The following is a 23,330-nucleotide window of genomic DNA, read 5'->3' as shown; positions in this document are numbered from 1 at the left end:
AATAAAGTTAAGTTGAAAAAAATAATTTAGAAAAGAGGTTTTTGGATTTTTCAAAAAAAGAAAAAGTTAACAAATTATTTAAAATTACTACAAGACAAAATTCATTATACTTGATTTTTATACGAAGTATAAATATTTTCTCAAATGTTCTATTTTTTGACGATTTTCTTTTGAATAAAAAAGAAAAAAAAAACGTTAAAGGTTGTCCCTAGTCCATGACCTCCTTCCTCCGGTGTGGGAGTAGGAGAAAGACATGATGCCGGTGCACGATTTTCATGTCTATTTTTATCTAATCTTTTTCTTCTCTACTATTTTTTTATTATTTATTAAAATAATACTATTTAAAAAAACACACTTTAAACTTATCATCAATAATTATAAAATTTATATATCCAACGTCGATATTTGAGGCAATTATATTATAAAATTACTTAAACGAATGCATTAAACATAAAAACAAATAACAAAATATGTATAGTATAATTAATCAAAATATTTACAAATATATCAAAATATCATCGTCTATCTACGTTGAACTGCAATACACCAAAATAGAAATTATTTGTGTCTCTATATCATGATAGACACAAATATTAGTCTCTCTAAGTCTATCGTAGTTTGTTGTTGATAAGTTGTGGTGTTTACATACTATATTTATAAATATTTTAACAAATTTTATCATTTAAAATAATTTTTTATTTAAATTATAATTATTTAAGATATTAATTAATAATTGGTAGCCGCACATTTTTTTTTTTAAATTTAAGACAATACTTATGTACATTTAAAACGTTAGTATGTATGGATGCATACATACATATGGATCTATATCTTTATAATTCAATAATATTCTTCCTCATTTTCTCCGATCCACCATAAAGATATGTCTTTGGAAAATGTTGAAGTTTTTTTTTTTATAATTTTTTTATTTTTATTTTTTCCTTTTCATAATGAATAGAAGAAAGACATTTTAATAATAATTTAAATCAATGGGATATGGAAAATCGTGAAGAAAATTGTTTGATTATAATATGTTTTTGCTTAAACTATAGAGGATTGTTTACAGATTTGTCATTATCTTGTTTGAAAAATAAAGTAATTAAGTGCATTTTACTATATTAACTTTTTATGGGTTAGAAAAAGAAAAAAACACTTCTAACTAATATATCTACCCACCTACAAACTCATTCTAAACCCAACACTCTTATATATTTATTTAAAATTATATTGTTTATATTTCTTGACAAGAGTAATATTATTTAGGCACAGTCTAAGTGTATCTCAAGCTATACCTAGGTAATTTTCTATTTACAAATTGATCACACTACCTCTCTCTATATATATAATTTGTCCTAACTTAAGAGATCACATCAAATCAACTTGATTTCAATAGATAGTGGAGTTAATAAGTTCATGTTTGAATTATAGAGCAATAAGAAGTTGTTTTTGGATAATGTGAAAAATAGATTAAGAATGAAATATGAAAATATTGATGAAGAGGAAACAAAGTGGTAGAAGATTTAGTTACACAGTTTTGTTTTGAAGGTGTAGATACAAAATTAAGAAGTTTAGATATGAAATAGATAAAGTTAAAGTGTGTTTGTTTTTAAGTTTTGTAGTGTTGGAATGAAGGCAATGTCTGAAAGTTTTGAAGTCACAAACAGCCAATAGGGAATACAACTAAGTAGAGTAATATGACAAACTAAACCAAAAATGTATGTAATAATATATATATATATATATATATATATACATATTGTGGGTGGAGATCAAAAGACAGCGCATGTTACACAATCTCACATGGCCTTCTCCTCTCCTCATCATCCTAATCATATAATGGCGTTTTCCGAAGAAATCTTGATGGCCACTCCATTTCCCAGGTACCCATTTCCTCAAATTCTCCCTCTTTCTTCCCTTTTGGTCAAATCTCTTCACTCCCCATGGACCCAATCAATCCCTCTCTTCATCAATCTTCTCCTTCAAGCGATGCTCCGCTCATTGATGAAGCTTTGGATCTTTTAGAGCTTTTTTGGTTCTTTGACAATCTTCTTCTTAGGAGGAACCCCAGGATGTTGATCTCCCGCTCTGATCCCTGTCTTTCTAAACTTCCCCACCAGGTGTTTGTTGAAACTCCTCCTACTAATCTCCGCTCACCTGCTTTGGATGCTGGTGTTTCCCTCCAGAATAATGGTGATGGTGTTGTACGTCGGAATCTGCTTCGAACGCCGTCCTTACCCTCCCGTATGTATCGTGGTCAGGGAATTCGAGAGGAAGGAAATGGTTCTAGGCCGTTGGTGGAACATTGTGTGCTTCTTGAAACTCCTGTTGATAATGTTTGCTCATCTTCTTTGGATATGGATGTTTCGAGTGGAAATCCTGCTGGCAAATGTAGGAATCTCCTCCGAACTCCATCGTTACCGCCCCGTGTGGAACAAGGGGAAGGAATTAAAGAGAAAGTAAATGACGCTGGGCCATTATCTGAGCATGGTGTGTTTGCAGAACGTCCTGCTGATAATGCCTGCTTATCTACTTTGGATATGGGTTTTTCACCGGGAAATAGTGGAGATAAACGTCGGAGTCTTCGCCGAATTCCGTCATTACCATCCCGTGTGGAACGAGAACAAGGCATTCAAGAGAAAGGGAATGGTTCCAAGCCATTAATAGAGCATGGTTTGCTTCAAAAACCAGCCAAACCACCTTATGTTGAGAGGAAAGAAGAAGGAACTCGGTGCAAAGAAAGTGGCAGCACTCGGAGGAGCAAATCGGCGAGGAAACCACCGCAGAGTAATCTGCTGAGAACACCATCCTTGCCACCATGTATAGGGAGGGAAAAGGAATTTGGAGAAAGGGAAGCTGCTGCTAGAATCAGAAACTCTATTCAACCAAACCTTTCTGAATTCTTCCCCACCAGACAAGAGGTATTGAAATATTATTGTTCTGTTTCAACTGTCTCCTAACATTCTTCATGTGTGCTTGAATGACATTCGAGCTCGCTTACGGTTAAGAGTAAGCACATCAAATCGAGAGTACAATAAGAAGATTAAACTATCTTGAAGGTATTTTAATATAGTATCATAGCAAGAAGTCTTAAATTCCTACATTTTGAATGAATCCATATGTTGAGCTGTTTGCTAATGTTTGAGTCTTGATGTGATTGTGAAAAGATGACATTCATGTTGGCCCAGTGATAATGCTTGGGTTGCTGAGAGCGACCCTCCAAAGTCCTAAATTCGAGTTGAAATACCGGGTGTTGGATAATCGAAGTTTCTTAAAATTATTAAGATAAAGCATGAGCATAAATTTTTATCCAAAAAGAAAAAGAAACATGAGCATAATGTAAGGAGTGGAACCTTGGGAATTCCACTTATCAAAAGAACCGGTTTTACTTGATAACTTAAAATTGTTGTGAATAGCAATTTAGCAACTTAGTGAAGTTCAATTGGATTCTCATGTGAATAAACTTCAGAAATGTTGGTGGTCTTAAATGAGTTAATAAACACAACACGTTATAAGATAGAACCACTAGAATAAGTTCCATCTGTTATTTGCTTCTTTTAATAACATTTGGTGTGCTCATCATTCACAACAGATTCTTGAAAAGAACTTCAGCCTCCCAATGTGTCGAATCCCGACAAGCAGTGACGAAGTGTGGCACCAATTTCTCATCCAAATGAGGAAGAGAAGAAGCCAAAGTGAATTAGAATCAGAAGAAGTGCAAGGTTTCAAGGACTTAGGATTCACATTTGACAAAAAAGATATAAACCCAACAGTGGTTGACATAATTCCAGGATTAAGAGAGAAAAAAGAGGAAGAATTGGAGAGTGAAAGAACTAGAAGGCCTTATCTTTCTGAAGCTTGGATGCTCCAAACTCATCTCCTTCCTCCAATTCCAAAATGGGACACTAGAAAATCAGCAGAAGACATGAAACAACAAATCAAGTTTTGGGCTAGAGCTGTTGCTTCTAATGTGCACTAAAATTGGTGAGGGAACCCATAAACATACCATATTAAGGAAAATTTGCATAGGTTGCCCCAATTTCAAAGCAAAGAAAAAAACTAATTTTGTAATATTTTGTCTTTAATAAGCTAAGTCTGTTTGTGCAGCTACACAAGACTCAAGGGAATTGGATTGGAGTCCAAATGAATCTCACTTTATTGGAGAAAGTAGGGTAAAAGGTGAGGGACAGACATTTGAATGAGCTTTGAGAAGAACACAGTATACAACTTTGTCACCTTTCACCACCAAACAGAGAGAAAAATGCCATCATTCCCTATTCGAATCTTCAAAAAGTTTTACTTCAAAATTTGAGCAGGTTGTTGCATTGGAGACTGGGCCAATTCAACCTCTTCCATTCATAGAAAAAAAAAAGGGAAATGGGTGACAATTGAAATGTGGCAGCTAGAACCAAGAACAAATGTATTTGGTACAAGAGAATAAGATGAGCAACAGGAGAGTTATTTATTTATTATATAAAATTTTGTTATATCTTTTCATAAATTGATTAATCATTTAAAGTTCAACTAATTATTTTTTCCACTGGAGATGTATATTTTAAATTCTCTAGTTGTAGAAACAGTTTTATTTATTTCAAATTTAACCTATTTATAAATGTAGCAAAACAGTGCTATATCTATTATATAACTCTCATCTCTCACCAATAGATATTTATCTATTACCGATAGACGATAACATTTTGTTATGTTTATAAAACAATATCTTTTTTCCTCTTTTCACTATTTTACTTTCAGAAAAATATTTAGTTGTATCTCGACCATCGCCTACATTTTATTAAATTGTTCGATCATAATTTATCATGACAAATTTTGATTTTTTTCTTTTATGTTAATACTTTTTATGTGAGTTGTGAGAATGGATGTGCAAAGATGGATGATAGCTTAGAATGCATCTAAGTCTTTTTCTTATTTTTAACTCAACAATTACAAGTAGATAAACAAATCAACGTTTAAAATGGTAGCTTATATTAACCCTCCTTTCTAGTTCTAATACACAAGTAAATTAAAAACTAACTTTTAAAAAAGAAAATTACTATTTTATAAACTAAAACAATTACTATTTTATACCAAAATAAATCAACATATTTACAAATATAACAAACTTTTAGAATCTACTTTTAACGATAAAAGCCTATTTGAGAATGTTTACAATGAAAGTTACCAAAGATCTTCGTTTCTCAAACCATATTTTTGTTGAAATTCTCCATCTATGTATACTCATGTTACGTGAACCTTAACCTATGTAACTCGCGTGTTCGTATTTCATACAACTAATATCTACATATCATAAACAATAAATTTACAGATCAAATGTATGTTATTATATAATAATTTCACACTTTATCCTTCCAAATTCAAAAATACATTGATAAAAAATATCTATTCTAAGAGTGAATTACAAAAACATCCTTTATATTTTTACGTAAAAACCTTTATTCACTCCACCATTTGAATGCTTTTCTTCCCCAAAGATATTATTATTAAAGAGTGAGGTGAGAAAATTGAATCTCTATACTTAAGGTTAATAATACAAGCATTATATCAATTAAGTCCGACTCATATTGGTTGGCAATAGTTAGAATACTTATTTATATACGTTAATTATTGTTGGAATGTTTTAAAACTATTTTGTTAGAGAAAATAAAAATTAATAAAGGAATGTAAGAATGGTGAGAAAATCCCAAAATTTGTGAAAAATTTCTACTTGAATAATAGTTTTAAATACATTAGTCAACTATCAAGAATAATATTGCCATCTTTCAAAAAGTAAAAAGATGAAGGAATCACCATAAACTAAACTACTCAAGATGGTGCCTTCCATAGTAAACACTGTTTTACTTTTTACATTTATAAACTAACTTCATCTTCTCTTAACCACTCTTTAAACAAAATCTTACCTCCACAATTCTCTACGTCTAAAACACAAACTAAAACAAAGAGATATTATTTAGTCTAATTTTGACCCAAAAAAATCTTAGGAAGGTTGGGGGAGAGAAAAGGATTGGAAAATCAAAATGCATGGTAGTGAACATTTTGGCGCAGTGAAGAAAAGTTCTTCTTCCTCTTCCCCTATCCCATCTCCCATATTTGCAGACATAGCATAGCAATCAATCCACCAAAACCCCATAACCCATATCCATCATCATCCATTAAACCTCCTCAAATGTGGCACACCCAGAACCTTCTCTCCTCCAATTTACCTCTTTTCACTCTCTCTCCTCCAACCTACAATCATAAACTCTTTCTCTCTCCTCCAACAACCCTCTCATCTCTTCATAGACCCATCACCTTCCATTCTATTTCTCCACTCACAACCCACCGTTGTTTTTGTTTACCCCAATTCACTGACCTTGCAGATGCCACTTTTCTTGATGATAATGGCCCTGTTGAACTCCCGCCCACCATTTTTGCGACCACTGATAACCCTTCCTCTCTTCAAGTTGCTACCAGTGTTCTTCTTACAGGGGCCATCTCCGTCTTCCTCTTTCGTTCCCTCCGCCGCCGTGCTAAGCGGGTCAAAGAGCTGGTACTGTTTACTACATTTCTTTTAGGCTTACTTGATTTTTTGCTTTTTTAGTCTAGAAACGAATTGGGGTTTGCTGATTTTTTTTTCCTGCTATGTGTTTGAAGAAATTCTTCAAAAAGGCTTTCTGGAGTTGGTAAGTAATTCATTAAATGGTTAAATTGAGTATGAAACTGTAGTGATTTGCTTGGTCTTAGATATTCTCATTCTAGTGGAATGTAGAGTAGTTCAATGAATTTAAAGGATGAACGAGCAAAATTCATTTGCTAGGGTGACTGGCCATGACTAGCTGGATTTAAGAATTGTTTGTATCTTCTGCATTACTTCCTGGCCTCTTTTGCGGCCATCAAGGATGCTACGTCAGTTACAAAGAAGCTAAAATGGGTTGGAGACAAGAGAGTTTTGTTTCCCAAATTTCATGCCCAAGATGTCATAGAACCTACATTTTTTAAAAAAAGTAAACAAAACTTTTCAGTCATAAAATAAAAGGAGACTTATGCTCAAAGTACATAGATCCCAATAGATTCATAAGGAAGAAGAAAAAAAAGAATATTAAGAGAACATTGATAAAGGAAAAATAAACATCCCAAATATTACATAAAATGTGAATGAATGAGCCTGCAAAATGATATCACTAGAAAGCTTTCGGATTACCAAAAGTAAGGCCATTTGACCTAGATTTTGGAAACAATGAAGAAAAAATCTTTGGTTGATTTCACAAACCACTTGCTAATGCTTTCTTCAAAGCGGAAAATTTGAGCGAGAGGAGTGCGGAGGAGAAAACAGGTCATATCTGACAAGCCGAAATGAGCAAAACATGTGAAATCATGAGAAATCTTTCAAATTACCAAAAACAAGGCCATTTGCCTAGATTTTGAAAACAATAAAGAATAATCTTTGACTGTTGTCACAAACTACTTGCTAATACATTTTTCAATGTGGCAAGCGCGAGTGAGAGAGTGAGAAGGAGAAAACACGTAGGATCTAACGTGTGAGATCATGGAAAAACTTCCAAATTACCAAAACAAGGCCATTTGACCTAGATTTTGAAAACAATGAAGAATCATCTTTGGTTGATGTCACAAACCACTTGCTAATACTTTTTTTAGAGCACCAAGCATGAGTGAGAGAGTGAGAAGGAGCTTCAACCCGAGGGCATGAGGGTGGAAAAGCCTTAGCGTGTGAAAGCACTATTAAGTATTATATTGGATTAGTTGGGCGCAACACGAGCGTATGGGAGTGACATAACATAAACAAAGGTTAGACATTCTTATTTCCAGACCAACATGGGTTGGCTTAGTGGTAAAAAGAAAACATATTCTCAATAAATGTTGTAGAGGTTAGGTGGGTTGTCCCATGAGATTAGTCGAGATACGTTTAGCTAGTCTAGATACTAACGGATTTTGGAAAAAAGAATAATAAAAAAGATTAAAAAAAACATTTTTATTTTCAAAATCTGGGACAGACGATTTTGTCTATAAAATTTGGGTCATCTGTATAAAATTATGGGGACAATTGGTAGTGTTCGTAATTATCTTGACTGCCCATGTCTGCAAGTCACTGGAAGTAGTTGGGTTGAAAATTAGATGTCACTGTCGTATTGTGATTCGAGAAGGTCAGATTTAGTTGGTATAAATTGTTAGGTTAATACTCCAAACCTAAGAGTTGGTGTCTAGTGATCGTTTAATGTGGAATCAGATTATGGAGTTATAAATTTGAATCTCATAACTGTCATTTTCTTTCAGATTGATATTAAATAGTTTGTGTGGATTTCGTGAGTCAAATTAATAATTGTGCTCTTGCATAAAGAGAGTTTGATGAATACTAACAAAGTATCAAATGTATTCTAACTAATTAACTTAAATTTTAGGTCTTGTGCTAGTTTAACCTCAATAGTTTATGGTTATGTTCAACAGGATGTTTAACCTTAACTTCTGGAGGAAGTTGAATTAATAGAAAGTTGGCTTAAACCTTTTTAGTGGCCAGTCCGATTTATTTATCATTTTCATTATTATTTTGTATTACTGGAAGATCTTTGAATGTTATATACTTATATTTATATTCTGAAATCATAGTATTTTGGCTGTAAGGTTGGGAGGGGAGGGTGGATTGGAGAATGTTTAAAGGGAGGTATCTTTAGATTTTGGGGCATGGGACAATCTAGTAGAATACTTTGCTTCCTCGTCTTCTAAGCATTCACTTTTTAGTTATTTCTTTTTTTACAGTAATTCCAATGTAATAAACATTTCGTAGCCTTTTTTTTTTTTTTTTCTATTATGAACGGATTGTCTTCTCACGATTTCTTTGCAATGTTCTGCATTGTAATTTTTCCCAGTGCAATAAAAAGTGTTTCAGATTTTTTTTCCATTCCTATCTTTTCATTGCTTTATTTAACTTGTCTTTTTTTTATCTGGTGGAAGTCAAATTTCCCTTTCAAAACGTGTTGTGTGTGTGTGTGTGTGTGTCAAGAACATTTTACTCAATCTCATTCCATATCGGTCTTGCAAATGCAAAGTGCAATTTCTCTTATCTGGACTTTTTTCTGGTTCTGAAGTGATTCTGAACTTTCAGATTTATTGAGTTGATTTCTTTGCTGTAAAACATTGGAACTTTTTTGACTTTATGTGCCCATTTTAGAAATTTAGATCTGCTGGAGTAAAAAAGTCTCTGAAGGAGGAAGCAATGGACAGTTTGAAAGCAATTAGTACAGGTCCAATTGCATCGAAGTCAACACCTTCACCTATACAAGCATTCTTGGGAGCAATAGCAGCTGGTGTTATTGCACTAATTTTATATAAATTCACCACTACCATTGAAGCTGCTCTGAACAGACAGACGGTGTCTGATAACTTCTCGGTATGCTCTCGTATTTACTTCATGTGTATACTTGTTTCAACTATTTCTTTTGGCGAACTAAGGGAGGATTTCCCATTCACATCATCCAATATAATGACTTGAGCTAGTCAATGTTGGACATATGCTCTGTGTTTTTCATTCAGAGAACTATTTGATTAATTTCTGTACACTGCATTAACAAATGGATAATGATGCAAGTCCGACAATGAAATTAACCAAAAAAAAAAAATGGAACTTTTGTGAATTGATGTTCTCCTGGGGTTTGCCTCATATAACCTCAGAATGTCATTTAACGATTGGCTTCCATCTTTTTTAGGTTCGACAACTGACGATAACGATAAGGTAACTTCCTCAATTTACTCTAACTCCGTTTGCAGTTAGATAAAAGACTAGTGATGAATTTTGTATCTCTTATATGCAGAACTATCGTGAACGGACTATGCTACCTTGCAACATTTGTTTTCGGAATTAATGCGATTGGTTTATTCCTTTACTCTGGTCAGTTGGCCATGAATTCTGTTATGGAAGAAGGTTCCAAAGATAAAGAACCTAAAGCTAAAAGGGATGAGCAAGTTAGCCCGCCAACTTCAACAGCTGAAACGACCCTCAATAGCACTGAATCAAGCAACAGCAAGGATGATCAAAGTTCAAGTAATTTGTAGTAGTAGAAGAGAACCCTCTCTGATCAAACTTTGGCTGTGTTGGCAGCCATTTGTAAAGGTGATCTGCTCGGATTTAGTCATGCATTTCATGTCATCTGTGATAATTATATTGGTAATTGTACCTGCAAAAATATATTTCTGCTTTGCTAATAGCCTAACACAAAATCTTGGATGAACGATGTATAGAAGGTTGCATACCAATTTTTTTCCCTTTTCTTTTGTTTTTATTTTATTTTTTGTTCTCCTCTTCTTCATAGTACTCTATTCCTAGAGAGATTCAAATCACAAAACTACTTTAGTTGGCAGCACATTTGTATGCCTACTGAATTCATCAGTCAGTTTAAATCCATTGACCCAAATTTCTTTGTTATTGAATTATCAGAAGCACCAAATTCCTCTACTAGCATAACTGATCGTCCTTTCTTCAGCTCACTTAAATCATGGACCCGAGAATTGGTGGTGTAACGGTTCTAATAAGCCTGGGCTTATGAAGCTTGGGCTTGTGCAATCTTTGTTTATATTGTGCATAGCTTGAATCGAGACTTAATTTGTAAGTGTTAAATTGTAACATAAAATGTTAGTCTTACAAGTTTAGGTTTGTATAGCTCCTGAGATTAACAAAATTGTAGTTCAAGTTGGAAGATCCACGTACTGAGAGTTTATTTAGATTAACACGGTCAACCCAAATAGGCTCTAAATATAAATGCACGTAGCTTCTTAGTTGCATTAACGGTAACATAGCCAAAACACATGGCACTAGATCACTTTAGAACTATGTATTATACATTGCAGGATGGCAGGATGCAGGTAGCATATACTTTATGGAAATGATGGATAGATCAATGCCACAACATATTAGATAATTCATGAGGATCTTCCATTCCCAAAGCTGTGCTTAGAGAGAGCCTAATTAAAGCTGAGGTATGGAAGTGAAGGTTAAAAGAATAATATAAATAATTGAAAGTTGTTGCTTACTGCTCTTGTGGTGTTGAGAATCATATCTATAGATGTACTACTGTCCTCTCTGTCTAAAGAGTAAAGATTACTTCAAGAAAGTTTGTACACTTTTCTTTCTCTCTTGAGTACAATTCTTGACTTTTGGGAAATTCATTCAAATTCAAAGTATGAAAATTTCCCTCCAATTATTCTCTTTTCGGTTTCAGTTTCTTGATCTACAAAACTTAGGATTCATTGTACGACTAATAGTTTTAAGTAACTTTCTTTTTGAGTTAACGATTGTAGAGTGAGAGATCAAACCTTCGACTTTTGATATAGGATTAGGAGGTAAATGACTACGATGATTTAAACTTTTGATTTTATAAATGTTAAGTTTAATACTCATTCAAACCATTGACCTTTGATGAAAACAAACTAATTTGGCACACCTAACTAAATCCAACTCAATTTAGTACCAAATGAATTCATCGATGCCAACAAACTTATTTTTAGTTTTGAAGGTTTGATTTAACAAACATATTTGTCTTGACACTCAATTCTATCGATTTTTTCAGTTTCGTCTTAGACTGAAAACGATATGGTCCAAGCCAATGCCAGGTACCACTCATTGTCGTGGGGCGAAGATTTTTCCTTTACATTCATAGGGAGAATCTTTACTTTTTTGGGATCATTTGTTTTAAGGTTTTGTAGATGAAAGATATTAGAGAATGGAATACTTAGGAATAAAATGTCTAGGAATAAAAAATGTGTTTAGTTGTGCATGAAAAATACTATTATGGACAAAAATTATTTTTGACTTTAATTTATGAAATTGAGTAGGAAAATCTTATATAAATTTAATAGATTAATTAATTAAAAAATTTATTGATATAAGTTTATTAATTTAGAATCAATAATAACGGTAAATACTTAAAAATTGAGTAATTGATAATTAATGTTTTTCAAAAGAATTGATAATTAAAAACAACCGATTAACATATATAATGAACATACTATTAATCATAATCTAATACTTAATCTTGTTTGTAATTAATTAAGTTTATAGTTAGTAATTTCAATTTTAATTAAATAATATAAGAAAATATATTTTAATACAATATATTATATAAAAGTTTAAAAAAATATGAGATAGAAGTTTGATATAATAGAGAATACTAAAAAAGTTCAATAAATATTATATGTTTTTTATGAATGAAGTAATATAAATTAAAACTAATCTCAAGAAATAATTGCTTGGTCATAAAAAAAACAATATAGGATCAATTATTACTCTTGAAAATTTGAAAAATGAATTTTTGTACTAACGAAATTTAATTAATCTTTACCAATTAAGTATTAAAAAAATATATTGTTAGCTAATTAATTAATAATTTGTGTAAAGAAATAATTGTATTCATTTATTTATTGTAAAATAAGATAGGTAAATATTGTCATCAATTATTATTAATTTAATAAAATAAATATTTTATATGAAAAAAATTTAACTAGTATTAATTAATTAACTGTATTGTAAATGAAATTATATATAAAATAAAAAATGGATGGATGGGGAAGAGAGAAAACCCACTTGGAAAGGAACAAAGAACCCTTAAACCCTTTTTATATGGAAAATAAGGATGCGTAGGAATAAATTATTGAAAGATATTAAACATGCAAGGTAGAAGAAAGATCGAGATCTACCTTAATTGCAATTGATTAATAAGAAACCCTAAATCGAAATAATATTTGAAATTAAGGTTTTTTAGAAAGCACTTACATTTTAAGTTGCGATTAAGGATTGAACAATCATTAAGATTGACCTGCTATCCTCCGGACAAAGAACCAGGTTGTGGGACTCGAAGGAAGAAGGATTAGAGTGAGAAAGTGATGGAAATTATAGAAAAGTAATTGGGATATAGGCTTTGGTAATTTTTATTATTTTAGGTAAAAAAAACAAAGTGGCAAAAAAATCTTTCAAAAAATGAAAAAACTATCATTTTATAAACAAATTACATGCAAAAATTGCATGTAATTGAACTATCAAAGTCCAACACTTCACAATCCACTAACCATTAAGGAATTTATTTACTATTCCATTATCTCTTAATGGACTTGGTGTCATCACCATGAGGCTCCACTTAGCCCACTAGAAAAATCCTGATTATCCAACAAATTGTTCGATTTTTCCACTAACTTTGGTCAATGAGCAAAATGGTCATTTGACCTTTCTACTCAAAGTCAAACTTTAGCTTTTCAAGTCAAAAGTTACCATTTTGACTTTTTACTATTGACATTTTTGACTAATTTAGACCTCCCGAGCATGAATCCACATTCATTTCTCAATATTATATTTGAATATATTGTCGATCAAAGTTTCATTTTTCAAAGTCAAAAGTCAACATTTTGACTTTTTACAACTTTGACTATTTTCATCTTTTCCGAACTTTCAAGTATGAATCCACATTTATATTTTTAATAATTAAATCACATTTAAACATAAAGCTCTATCTGTGATATAAAATCTGACGTATATATTACATATACTTGTTGATTTCTCTCTCATCTCCTAATTTGAACAATTCGACTCATTCCATCATATTGTTCTAAGTTTATTCCATATGAGTTAGTAGGAGAACCTAATAGACTTATAGATCATGGGCTCCAATAATCTGAGATTAACTGACTAAACTCTTTTATACCGAGCTAATCAACATTCGTTAACTAACAGATCATTCCATTAAAGATTCATAGTTGCACTCCAATTACTATAGATATATTATGTCCATTTGATATAACCAGGATCAGTAAGTTAATCCTTTACAAGTTGTGTTCGTAAGCTCGGCTTGGTAAAAAAATACCATTTTACCCCGAGACTATTTCTTGCTACTTAAATCCCATTGATCCACTATTGAACAATTGGTTTAAAGTTCAACCTATAAACTGAACCCCTCTCAGACCAATGAGAGGGTCGGGCCCATTGTTAAGACTTGGATCCAATCCTTAAGGGAACAACCTATCTGCTAACCTTAAAATGGATAGGAGTGAATTCTATCTTATACCCCATGTCCCCAGATATCCACCCGATCTTACTCCTAAAATGGGAGGCTTATTGGGCAAATGCTAATGAGCTGCCTCACCTATGCAAATCTAAGGATAATCTCGTGTGAACAGGAGTTCATAGTTAGCTCAAGATTAAGATTAAGTTACCTAGGTCATCAATAATCAAGATAGTCAGTTTTAAACAGTAAACGACGTTTATAACGTAAAAGTGACTATTTCATGATTCAGTTTTATGTAAACACTTTACATAGAATGCTCCCACTTTTATGTCTCTACGTGAATGATTCATGATCACCTCTTTCGTACTAACTACAAAATGGGCCGCATCCATAATTTGAATAAGGCACCCAACCTTTATTCATATACTATAGACTATTTAGGCTATATACTCAAATTTAATCCATGTTTATATCTTTACATAAAGTTCAAGTTTACTCAAAATAGCCTCAAGACTTAGTTTATTGACAAAATAGCTTTAGAACTTAGTTTATTAGATTTAAGATTATAGTATTAATAAAATATGATTACAAACTATGAGTTTTAGGACATAAATTCAAACAATTATTTCTAAACAAAGAGTTGAAAACTATAAAACAAACATGAGTTTTAAATATATGTCCATTCTTATGTAGAAAACCCTCAAACCGAACGATCCATTATAGTCTTTTTCAATAGGAACCATAAAGGAAAAACAAAGAAGTAAAAGGGTGTCTGACTCTGCAACCAAATTCCAAGATAGTGATATATGTTTGTTTTTTTTACACGGTGTAGTAAGAGCTTTGTTTTACACATTTTTCAAGTTTCAAAATATGGTTTTGGAAGTTTAGTTACAATCAAAGTTATTTTAACTATTTCAAAATCGTTCATTTGTGGTGGAGATTTCTCTATGACATGATAAAAACGTAATTCAAAAGACATTTCATACGCTCCAAATTTTAGAAACACTTACATAAATCAAATAGAAGAATGTGACATTTTTCCATCAAACGTATTTGAATTGACTTTTTAAATACTTTTTTCTTTCTCAAAATGGAAAAATGCTCATTCTATTGTTTGGAACACGTTTTTAACATGTTATTATGTTATCAGAATTTTGGAATTTTATTAGTTTTTCAAATGTGTATAGATAAATGTTGTTTGAAGGTGTAGGCATGTGGGTTTGTTTTTTTCTTTTTTCTTTTCTTTTTCTCATTTCAAATTAAGTTAAATGGAAACTATCATTTAAAATGGGATTGTTAAATATGCAATTGTTTTCAAATGAAACCAACAAAGGCAGTCAAATTTAATTTGAATCCATCCATCAAAATCATTAATATCTTTCAAAATTAAACCAACCAACACTTTCAATTCTATTCTTTTCAAAGACATAGAGGGAATTTTGCAAATTTAAAAAAAATTAAGAAAAAGTTGAATTACAAGTTTAGATTTTCAATTTTGTGTTAGGTAGTTGATTTCTGTCTTAAAAAAATTTTTTTTAATGTGTTTTGCTAACTTAATTTTGTTTGTATGTATCATTTTTTAACTCACTCATCTACTAAGCACAAAATTAAAAAGTATATTACTATTATGGGTGATTTTGGACCAAATAATATAATTAACCTTTTAGCCCAATTAGAAATAAAAAAGTTAGGAAGAAACATGATAGGGGTCGAAAGTGGTAACTAAGGACAAAACAGACCTAGAAAAATAGATTATTTTGGATCTAACCCAAGCAAACACGTTAAACCTCAAGCAAGGTTGAGGACTATAAGCTAAGCATTGCCAAATGCCTAGCATGCCTCGACTCAAGAGATCGTTTTATGCTCAACATTTGTCCAAACAAGATGTTCAGCTTCAACCAAGGTCGAACTAACCCTAATTAAACATGAACTAACCCTAATTAATTTAAAGGGCCCTTTGAACTAACCCTAATTCAAAGGGCCCTTTGAATTAATAGGTTATCTATCTAATTATCTTGAGACACTTTGAAACTATAATTAGGAACAACCTAAGTCAACTTTTCCTATAAATTCTTCCTTACAACTTCATAGGAGATAAATGGTGTTCTATCTTCAAACTCCTCTAACTTCCACATTTTTTCACTCTCTAATTTAATCATCAGATTGCGTGTGACAAACATCACACCAACGTGCAAAACTTTTCTCTTGCAAGTCACAGTTTTCTCCTCTTCAAACAAATTCACTATATAGACATTACATGAAACTTAGGTGCATTTTGGCTCTCCAAAATTTGACATCAACAATATTTGCAAATAAGTTGATTTTTTTTATAAAAAAAATCTGAATATTTCAAAGATTTATTAGAAACCAAATTTGACCATTTATAAAGATTTTTAAAACTCAATCAACTATTCAATACTTCATTTATATAATTCAAGTGCTCGTGTTGATATATATATATATATATATATATATATATATGAAAATTTTCATAAATATAACAAACCGTTAAAATATTTACGACCCATGTAACAGAGTCCATAAAATTAGTCATTTTTTAAATATTCCAGGTTTGCTCTTCTGGCTTTCTTCCTTTCTTTTCTGTTCATCGTCTTTCTTCTTTTCCTCTCTTTTTTTTCATTTCTTCCCTTTCCCTCTTCGTCTGTTCCATCGTCTTTCTTCTTTTCTTCTTTTTAATTTTATTTTTTTCAAACATTTTTATTTGGTTATTTAAGATCTATTAAATATAAAATACTAGAAAAAACGATCGTGTACAAAAAAAATAACCGAATCTAAACGATCATGTACAAAGAATCCTAAAAAAACGATAGTATGCAAAAAAAAAAAAAAAGATCGTGTAAACAAATATAAACGATCATGTACCAAAAGAATTAAAAAAAATCGTTTAGCCGATCCAAAAGAACTTTTTAAAAAATCATTTAACCAATATCAGATTTGGGTACGATCGTGTAACTAAATCTAAACGATCGTCTATAGAGAATTTAAAAAATAAAGAATCTACCAAATCTAAATGATTGTGTAACGAAATTAAATGATCGTGTACAAAAGAATTTAAAAAATAAATCGTTAAACGATCGATCGTGTAACTAAATCTAAACGATCGTGTGTATAGAGAATTTTAAAAATAAATCGTTTAAATTTAGCTCCCCAAATCTAAAGTATTGTGTATGTCAAATATAAACGATCGTGTACCAAATATATTAGGCTAGTTGTTGACGACATGGTTGGAGGGCATTTTTGGTATTTTTCACGATAGGCTATGAGCTTTTTTCGTTTTTGAAATGATTGTATATGGTATAAGTATTTTGTGGTTTTGTTATATTTTTTAAAATATATTTTATATATGTATCAAATGGGCAAGTATTTAAAAAGGAAACTAAATTATAAACTCAAAATGAAAATACAATTCATTGAAGAAAAAAAGGATGAACAACTTTTTATCTTTCACGTTGAAAACAAATACATATTTTGGTGATAAGAAAACAAGAATGACAAAGGCAAAGGAACAGAGCAAAAAAAGGTTAGTTTTGAAAACTTTGGGAATCTTTTCCAATGCTTTCACTTTTCACATTGCCAATAACCTTTTCTTTCTTTTTAAATTCAACAAAGCTTCAAAGTGCTAACCTCCACATCCCTTTACTTTTCCACTTTTTCTTTTCTTTTCTTTTTTCATTTCTCTGTCTCCACATCCTTTGTACTAAAACTCAAAGCTCATTTATATAACAAATAACCCTTTTTGTTAGGGTAATCAAAATAGTGAGTGTTTTAAAGTTCAAATACTCAAATGAAATAAAGTTCATTTTGAAACTTACATAAGAAATAAAAATTATTGCCAAGTGTTTTGACTAATTTTGAACACTTAAAAATATAGTATTATTTATTATTGGACAATCATTTCTCATATTTAGTCCTTTGTTCTTTAGTTAATTTATGGAACATGCCCCTTCTCTAATAATGTCATCTTAGCATATTATTGTTTAAAAAGGAATGTCACACAATAATTTCATACAACTTCTTTACACAAATAATTGGCTTGACAAGACTTCACATTTGCAATCACCATCTACTTAGATTTCAAATCATTTCATGTTCTTTTCTTTTTAATTAAATTAACAACACTAATTTCATTTGAGGGGTAAAGTAAGTTATAGGTTTGGTTTTACACTTTAAACATTAATGGCATAAAAGTAGATTTAAATTCATATTAAAGGATAAAATAGATTTATAAATACATCAGTTCAAAGACACTCTTCTCTATGAGTTTTAGGTATTTAAAAAAGTGACATTGAGTATAGCAAAATGATCAAAACATTAAGGACTGTACTTGTGAATTGTTATTTACTATATTCTTCTTTTTATTGTATCAAAACAATAATTAAAAATTAAATTACAACAAAACCAATCAATTCCATTAGTTGTTTTATTTATTCAAAATGTTCCTTTGCATCCCAAAAAGATTAGAATCTCTTTCCAACTAAGATTTGTGTTGTACTCCATTTCATTTAAATTCTAAAATTTAATTCTATCCTAGAAATTATTATTACATCCACTTTCCAGTATCAAATTTTAGTATTATTTTGAAATAAAATTAAGAACTACATAGCACATGAATTGTTCTTTTTTTTCTAACAAAATTGAGGTAAAGTTGATGATCATATAAATGTTTAAAACCAATTTTCCAATATAATAAATTTGAGGGGCAAAAAGAAAAACATGTGATTGCAAAAAGGCAGAATGAATTATGCAAAAACCTACAATGGCAAAATACCTTTTTTTTTCCTGGGAAAATACAAATTGCTACCACACTATTTTTACAAATTCCTATTTCTTTCTAAGCCTTTTTTTCTTTTTCTACCTTAAGAGTTGAGAAGGGTGAAATGGTCAAAATCCAACTTCAGCCGCGCCGACCCCGAAGGTAGCCGGACGGTGTGGCTCGAGCTTGCGATCCTTCCAAAAGCAAGCATCTGGCGCCAGCTTAGCCGACGATCTCATCGGCTCCGACTTGCATCTAGTGAGAACAAACGGCTCGTAACCCTTCGCCCTTGCTAGCTTCTGTTCTATCATCGCCGCCGCAGCCGCTGCCGCTGGAAACGAACACGACCATCTCGCCGGCTGAACAACTGTCGTCTGCATAGTGTCCGTTGGCTTCGTTTCTCGTTTCTTCGGTGGGGGAGGCGGCGGCGGGTCTCTGCCGACCGTTTTCTTCTCCCTGGTCGGAACGCATCTTATGAAGTCTGCGCTGCAAACCCATGTCTCCTTCGATACCTCCATTGATAGCTTTGGCTCGTACATCATTAACAGCAAGCAATCTGGTAGAACGGATGTTTCTGTTTGTGTTTTTCCCTCCGGTTCCGGTTCCGGTTCCGGCGGCGGAGTTTCTCGCTCTTTTGACTGGTCCTCCTCCTCTGGACCCACCAATGCGCCGTTGTTTTCGTCGTCGGGTCCGATGCCTTCATCCGTCGCTTTCTCTTCTTCTTCTTCTTCTTCTTCTTCTTCTTCTCTCTTCCCATCAACTTCAGTTTCGGTTTCGTCTAAAACTGGTTTTGTCTCTACTGATAATGATGGTGAAGTGGGGTTTTCGCCATTTTCGCCTTCTTCTTCTTCTTCTTCTTCTTCTTCCTTTTCTTCTCTGAGGATTTCGTCTTCTTCTGTTTTCTGGTCTTGTTCGCTTTCATGGGATAGCTTGGATTCCTCTTTTTCGACCGATTCCAGCTTCTCTGCATCTTGAGCCATTTCGGGTTCACAGTGGGTCTGAATCGGAATTGGAATCGCCATTGTTTCTTGCTGATTAACTTGATCGGTTTTATCCTCTTCTTTTTCTTCCAATGCTTGTTCTTGATTAAGCTGATTTACAACAGTAATGTCTTGTTTCTGCTCATCGTCGTTTTCTGTGGCCATTTCTATGGTTTCTTCTTCATTGTCCTTTTCTTCTCGTTGTTCTTCCTGCAAAACCAAATTAGCTTCTTCCTTTTCTTTATCTTCATCAGAAACACTTTCTTCATTCACTTCTTCCTCGTTTTCAAGCTTCACAACGAACTGCTCCACTTTTCTTTCATCTTCTTCCTTTTCTTCTTCCTCTTCCTCTTCCTCTTCCTTATTTACAGTAATAATGGAAGACACAGGCACAGATACATCTCTTTTCACTTCATTTTTTCTCTTTTTTGCTTCATTGTCTTCATCTTCTCCTTCTTCCTCGTCTTCTTCATCCACTTTTGGCGCAGGAGGTTCGCAGAATCGTTTCGCTAGCTCCGCCATTTTCACCGGATCAGATCTACATCTCATTAGCAATAAAGCATTCTTCGGCGGAATGCAAATGCTGATCCTAGATTCTTCCTCCTCCACAGCTTCATTCTTATCTTTGAAGTCTAATCCCTCAAAAACATGCCGCCTCTGGCTTCCGTTTTCCTTCTCCGTTCGAGTTTCTTCATCTCCAACCACCAGCTCGATCTCTCTCCCCTTCCCGTCTCCATCCTGCACCGCCACCAACCACCGCGCAAACACCGTCCCACAAGAACTCTCACTCTCCGACGACCTCTCTGCCGGCTTCGGTTCCTTATTATTCTCCCTGTTACCAGAACAAGACGAATGGCACGGCAAGAAACAGTTGAGTTCAGCACCAAAAGCCCTAAGCGCCTCACAAATCGTAAACGGCAAATGCACCCACCGCTGGTTCCGATGCGATAAGCATTCCTGCTGGAAACCATTTCCAGCATTACTATTACTGTTCTGACGAAGAAGATGATGATTATGATGCGACGAGAATTGCTGGTCATTACTATTAACCTGCGACGATTGAACAACACTTTCCGATCTCCGAAAACTGGCCTCCGAATTAGTCCTCCGCTTCTGCGATCTAGCCCTCATCTTCTTCCCCTGCTTCTTCGTCTTAACCCTAACCTGACCAATACAAGTAACCTTGGGCGAAGAGGGTTCGGGATTATCAAAAGCACAGCCACGCTTCTTCCTGCCCGTGGGAAACATGGGGGAGGCTTGACCGCCCTTGAGACTACCGCTGGATTTGAGACGGCGGCTGAGGGAAGTAGAGAGGGAGATTTGGGAGGGTTCGCGGTGACGGCCAGGACTGAGAATGGACTTGGAAGAGATCTTCATGGAGGAAGAAGAAGAGAAGCGAGAAGTGAAGCAAATGAAGAGCTCGCTGGAGGGGGTGGCGGTGGAACTGGTACTGTTGGTGCTTGTGGTACGAAAATGGCGGTCAGGATCCATGAAAACAGAGATGGTCACCGGTGAACAGTGGCCATTAGGGCAAATGGGGTTTTGATTTTTGTGGTGAAACAGTATGGTTGAAGGCAAAGAAGAAGAAGAAGAAGAAGAAGAAGAGATAGGTTTCTTTGTAGGAGAGAACGAAGAGAAAGAGAGGGAATGGGACAGTCTGTTGTGTTTCTGTATCAAAATAGTGGAGTGGACTATCCCTCTCCATTTTTGCTATTAGTTGGAAATTACCATTATATTTTTTCTAGGGGTAATTCGGTCAATTTATCCTGTTTGTATTTCATAAAAATAGGTTTTGGATTAATTCCACTTTTGCCCTTCCAAATTAATTTGCAAAAAATCATATTACAATTACAACAAAATATGTACTTCAATTTACAATAACCAAAAATGAAATGTCACCAACCAACCTCTATGCAACACAAAGTAATTTTGAGTAAACACACTAAACTTAATTCAATTGCATCACCCAACTTCATCTACTTCACATACATTTGACTTATTTATCACTTTACTATACTCATCCTTTTAACATTTTTATTTAAATACCCATTTTTATACGTTTTGATATTTGAATATCATTTGACTTATTTAGTAGGAACTATGCCTTATATTATATTTAACCACACCCATCATTTGGATCTATTGAAAATCAAATCCAAAACTTTAACATAATTAACAAGAGCACTGATATAAAACTTTACCCCAATAGATACTCTTTTACCATAATAGTGTACCCTTTTTTTTTTCTTCTACTTCTAAAAAAGTGATGTGAATTTAAATAATAATAATAAAGGCTTTTTTTTAAAAAAAAAAAAAAAAAGAAAATAGTGATATATTATTATTTTTAAAAAATATATATATATGGTACTAAAATAAAATGTATTATTATTGTGGCGTGAATGATTAAAAAAAATGAAGCGAAAATTTTTTATGTTCATAAAAGCGATATGAATTTAAAAATAACCCAAGGAATAGTTTATAAATCACATTATCCTAAAATTCGATCATTAAATCAACAACTACTGCTTATATGGATGGAAAAAAAATGTTAAATATATTTTTAATCCTTTTAACTTTCTAAAATATAACAATGTTATGAATTATAGTAAATAATACTTTTTAAATTTGTAACATTATAGTCTATGTTTACTAGATAATTTGATATTGACCGTGTTTTATAAAACTTTTGAAACCGATAAAAATGAATGTCATTTCAAAAATCACATCAATGTACATATGGTTTTTAAACGTTATAAAAATAATAGTATATACACTCTTATTTAAATTAATTTTTATTTTATAAAAAATATTTTTAAGCGTAGGTTGATGGTTAGTAAGATTATTATTTACCTTAATTAATTTTATTAAAAATATACATAAAAGTAAGATTTTTAGTTACCTTAGTTCATTTGTGTGCTGTTGGAGGTGAAATTCAAAAGTAGTAAGCGTTACCATGGATGAAATATATATTGAAAAGGATGTAGAAAAAGAAAATACAAAAACAGTGGAGAGGAATTTAAGAGAAGAAAAGAATAGAAGAGAGAAGTATAGATGAAAAAAAAAATATATGTTTTACGACAGCCACATATATGATAGTATATCTTATAAATATTTCTCACAAATTTTATTATCATAGCATTTTGATCGGGAATTGATATTTGAATCCATGAAAGAAGAGTAGGTAGGTGATGAAAGAGAGTGTAAATCTATATTTCCTTCTAATTCACTTCAAGTATTTATTTAATGTAATTAGAAAGAAAGAGAAAATTAGAAAAAGAATCTTACAAATGACTCAACATCATAATCTATAGTCACATGAAAGTTAGACGTGGCCAGATAATAGAGATATGAATTAAGAGGAAAAAGATAAATGTATATATATATATATTAATTTTATTAACAAAGACGAAGAAGAAGAAGAAGAAGAAGAAGAAGAAGAAGAAGAGAGAAAATTTATTGAAAATATAAAAGAATTGAAGACGTGGGTGTCCCTATTATCTTGGTCTATGGACACACTCCCCTTTTAACTTTTCAGTGGTGGTTTTCGGCCAAAACGACAAAGGGAAAGGGAAAAGGGAAAGGGAA

The 23,330-nt window shown here is 32.5% G+C and overlaps 2 protein-coding genes across 2 annotated transcripts; one reads left to right on the top strand and one right to left on the bottom strand.

Annotated features, from left to right (window-relative positions):
- The first annotated feature begins 1,650 nt into the window (after window positions 1-1,650).
- Window positions 1,651-10,266, top strand: LOC103496210 (uncharacterized). The gene is made up of 7 exons (XM_051086721.1): window positions 1,651-2,918; window positions 3,590-3,974; window positions 4,105-4,176; window positions 6,045-6,541; window positions 9,176-9,394; window positions 9,711-9,736; window positions 9,816-10,266. The coding sequence occupies exons 1-7, from the start codon at window positions 1,941-1,943 to the stop codon at window positions 10,054-10,056; spliced, it is 2,418 nt and encodes an 805-aa protein (XP_050942678.1). The 5' UTR covers window positions 1,651-1,940; the 3' UTR covers window positions 10,057-10,266.
- Window positions 10,267-18,728: 8,462 nt separating this feature from the next.
- LOC103496068 (uncharacterized) lies at window positions 18,729-21,490 on the bottom strand. Its single transcript, XM_008457792.3, has one exon. It carries the CDS (start codon window positions 21,234-21,236, stop codon window positions 18,894-18,896), a length of 2,343 nt encoding a protein of 780 aa, XP_008456014.1. The 5' UTR covers window positions 21,237-21,490; the 3' UTR covers window positions 18,729-18,893.
- Window positions 21,491-23,330: the final 1,840 nt, after the last annotated feature.

Source organism: Cucumis melo, chromosome 6 (assembly GCF_025177605.1).
Source record: "Cucumis melo cultivar AY chromosome 6, USDA_Cmelo_AY_1.0, whole genome shotgun sequence".
Lineage (NCBI taxonomy): Eukaryota > Viridiplantae > Streptophyta > Magnoliopsida > Cucurbitales > Cucurbitaceae > Cucumis > Cucumis melo.
Note: the sequence above shows the minus strand (reverse complement) of the source record. Positions and strands in the feature narration are given on the sequence as shown.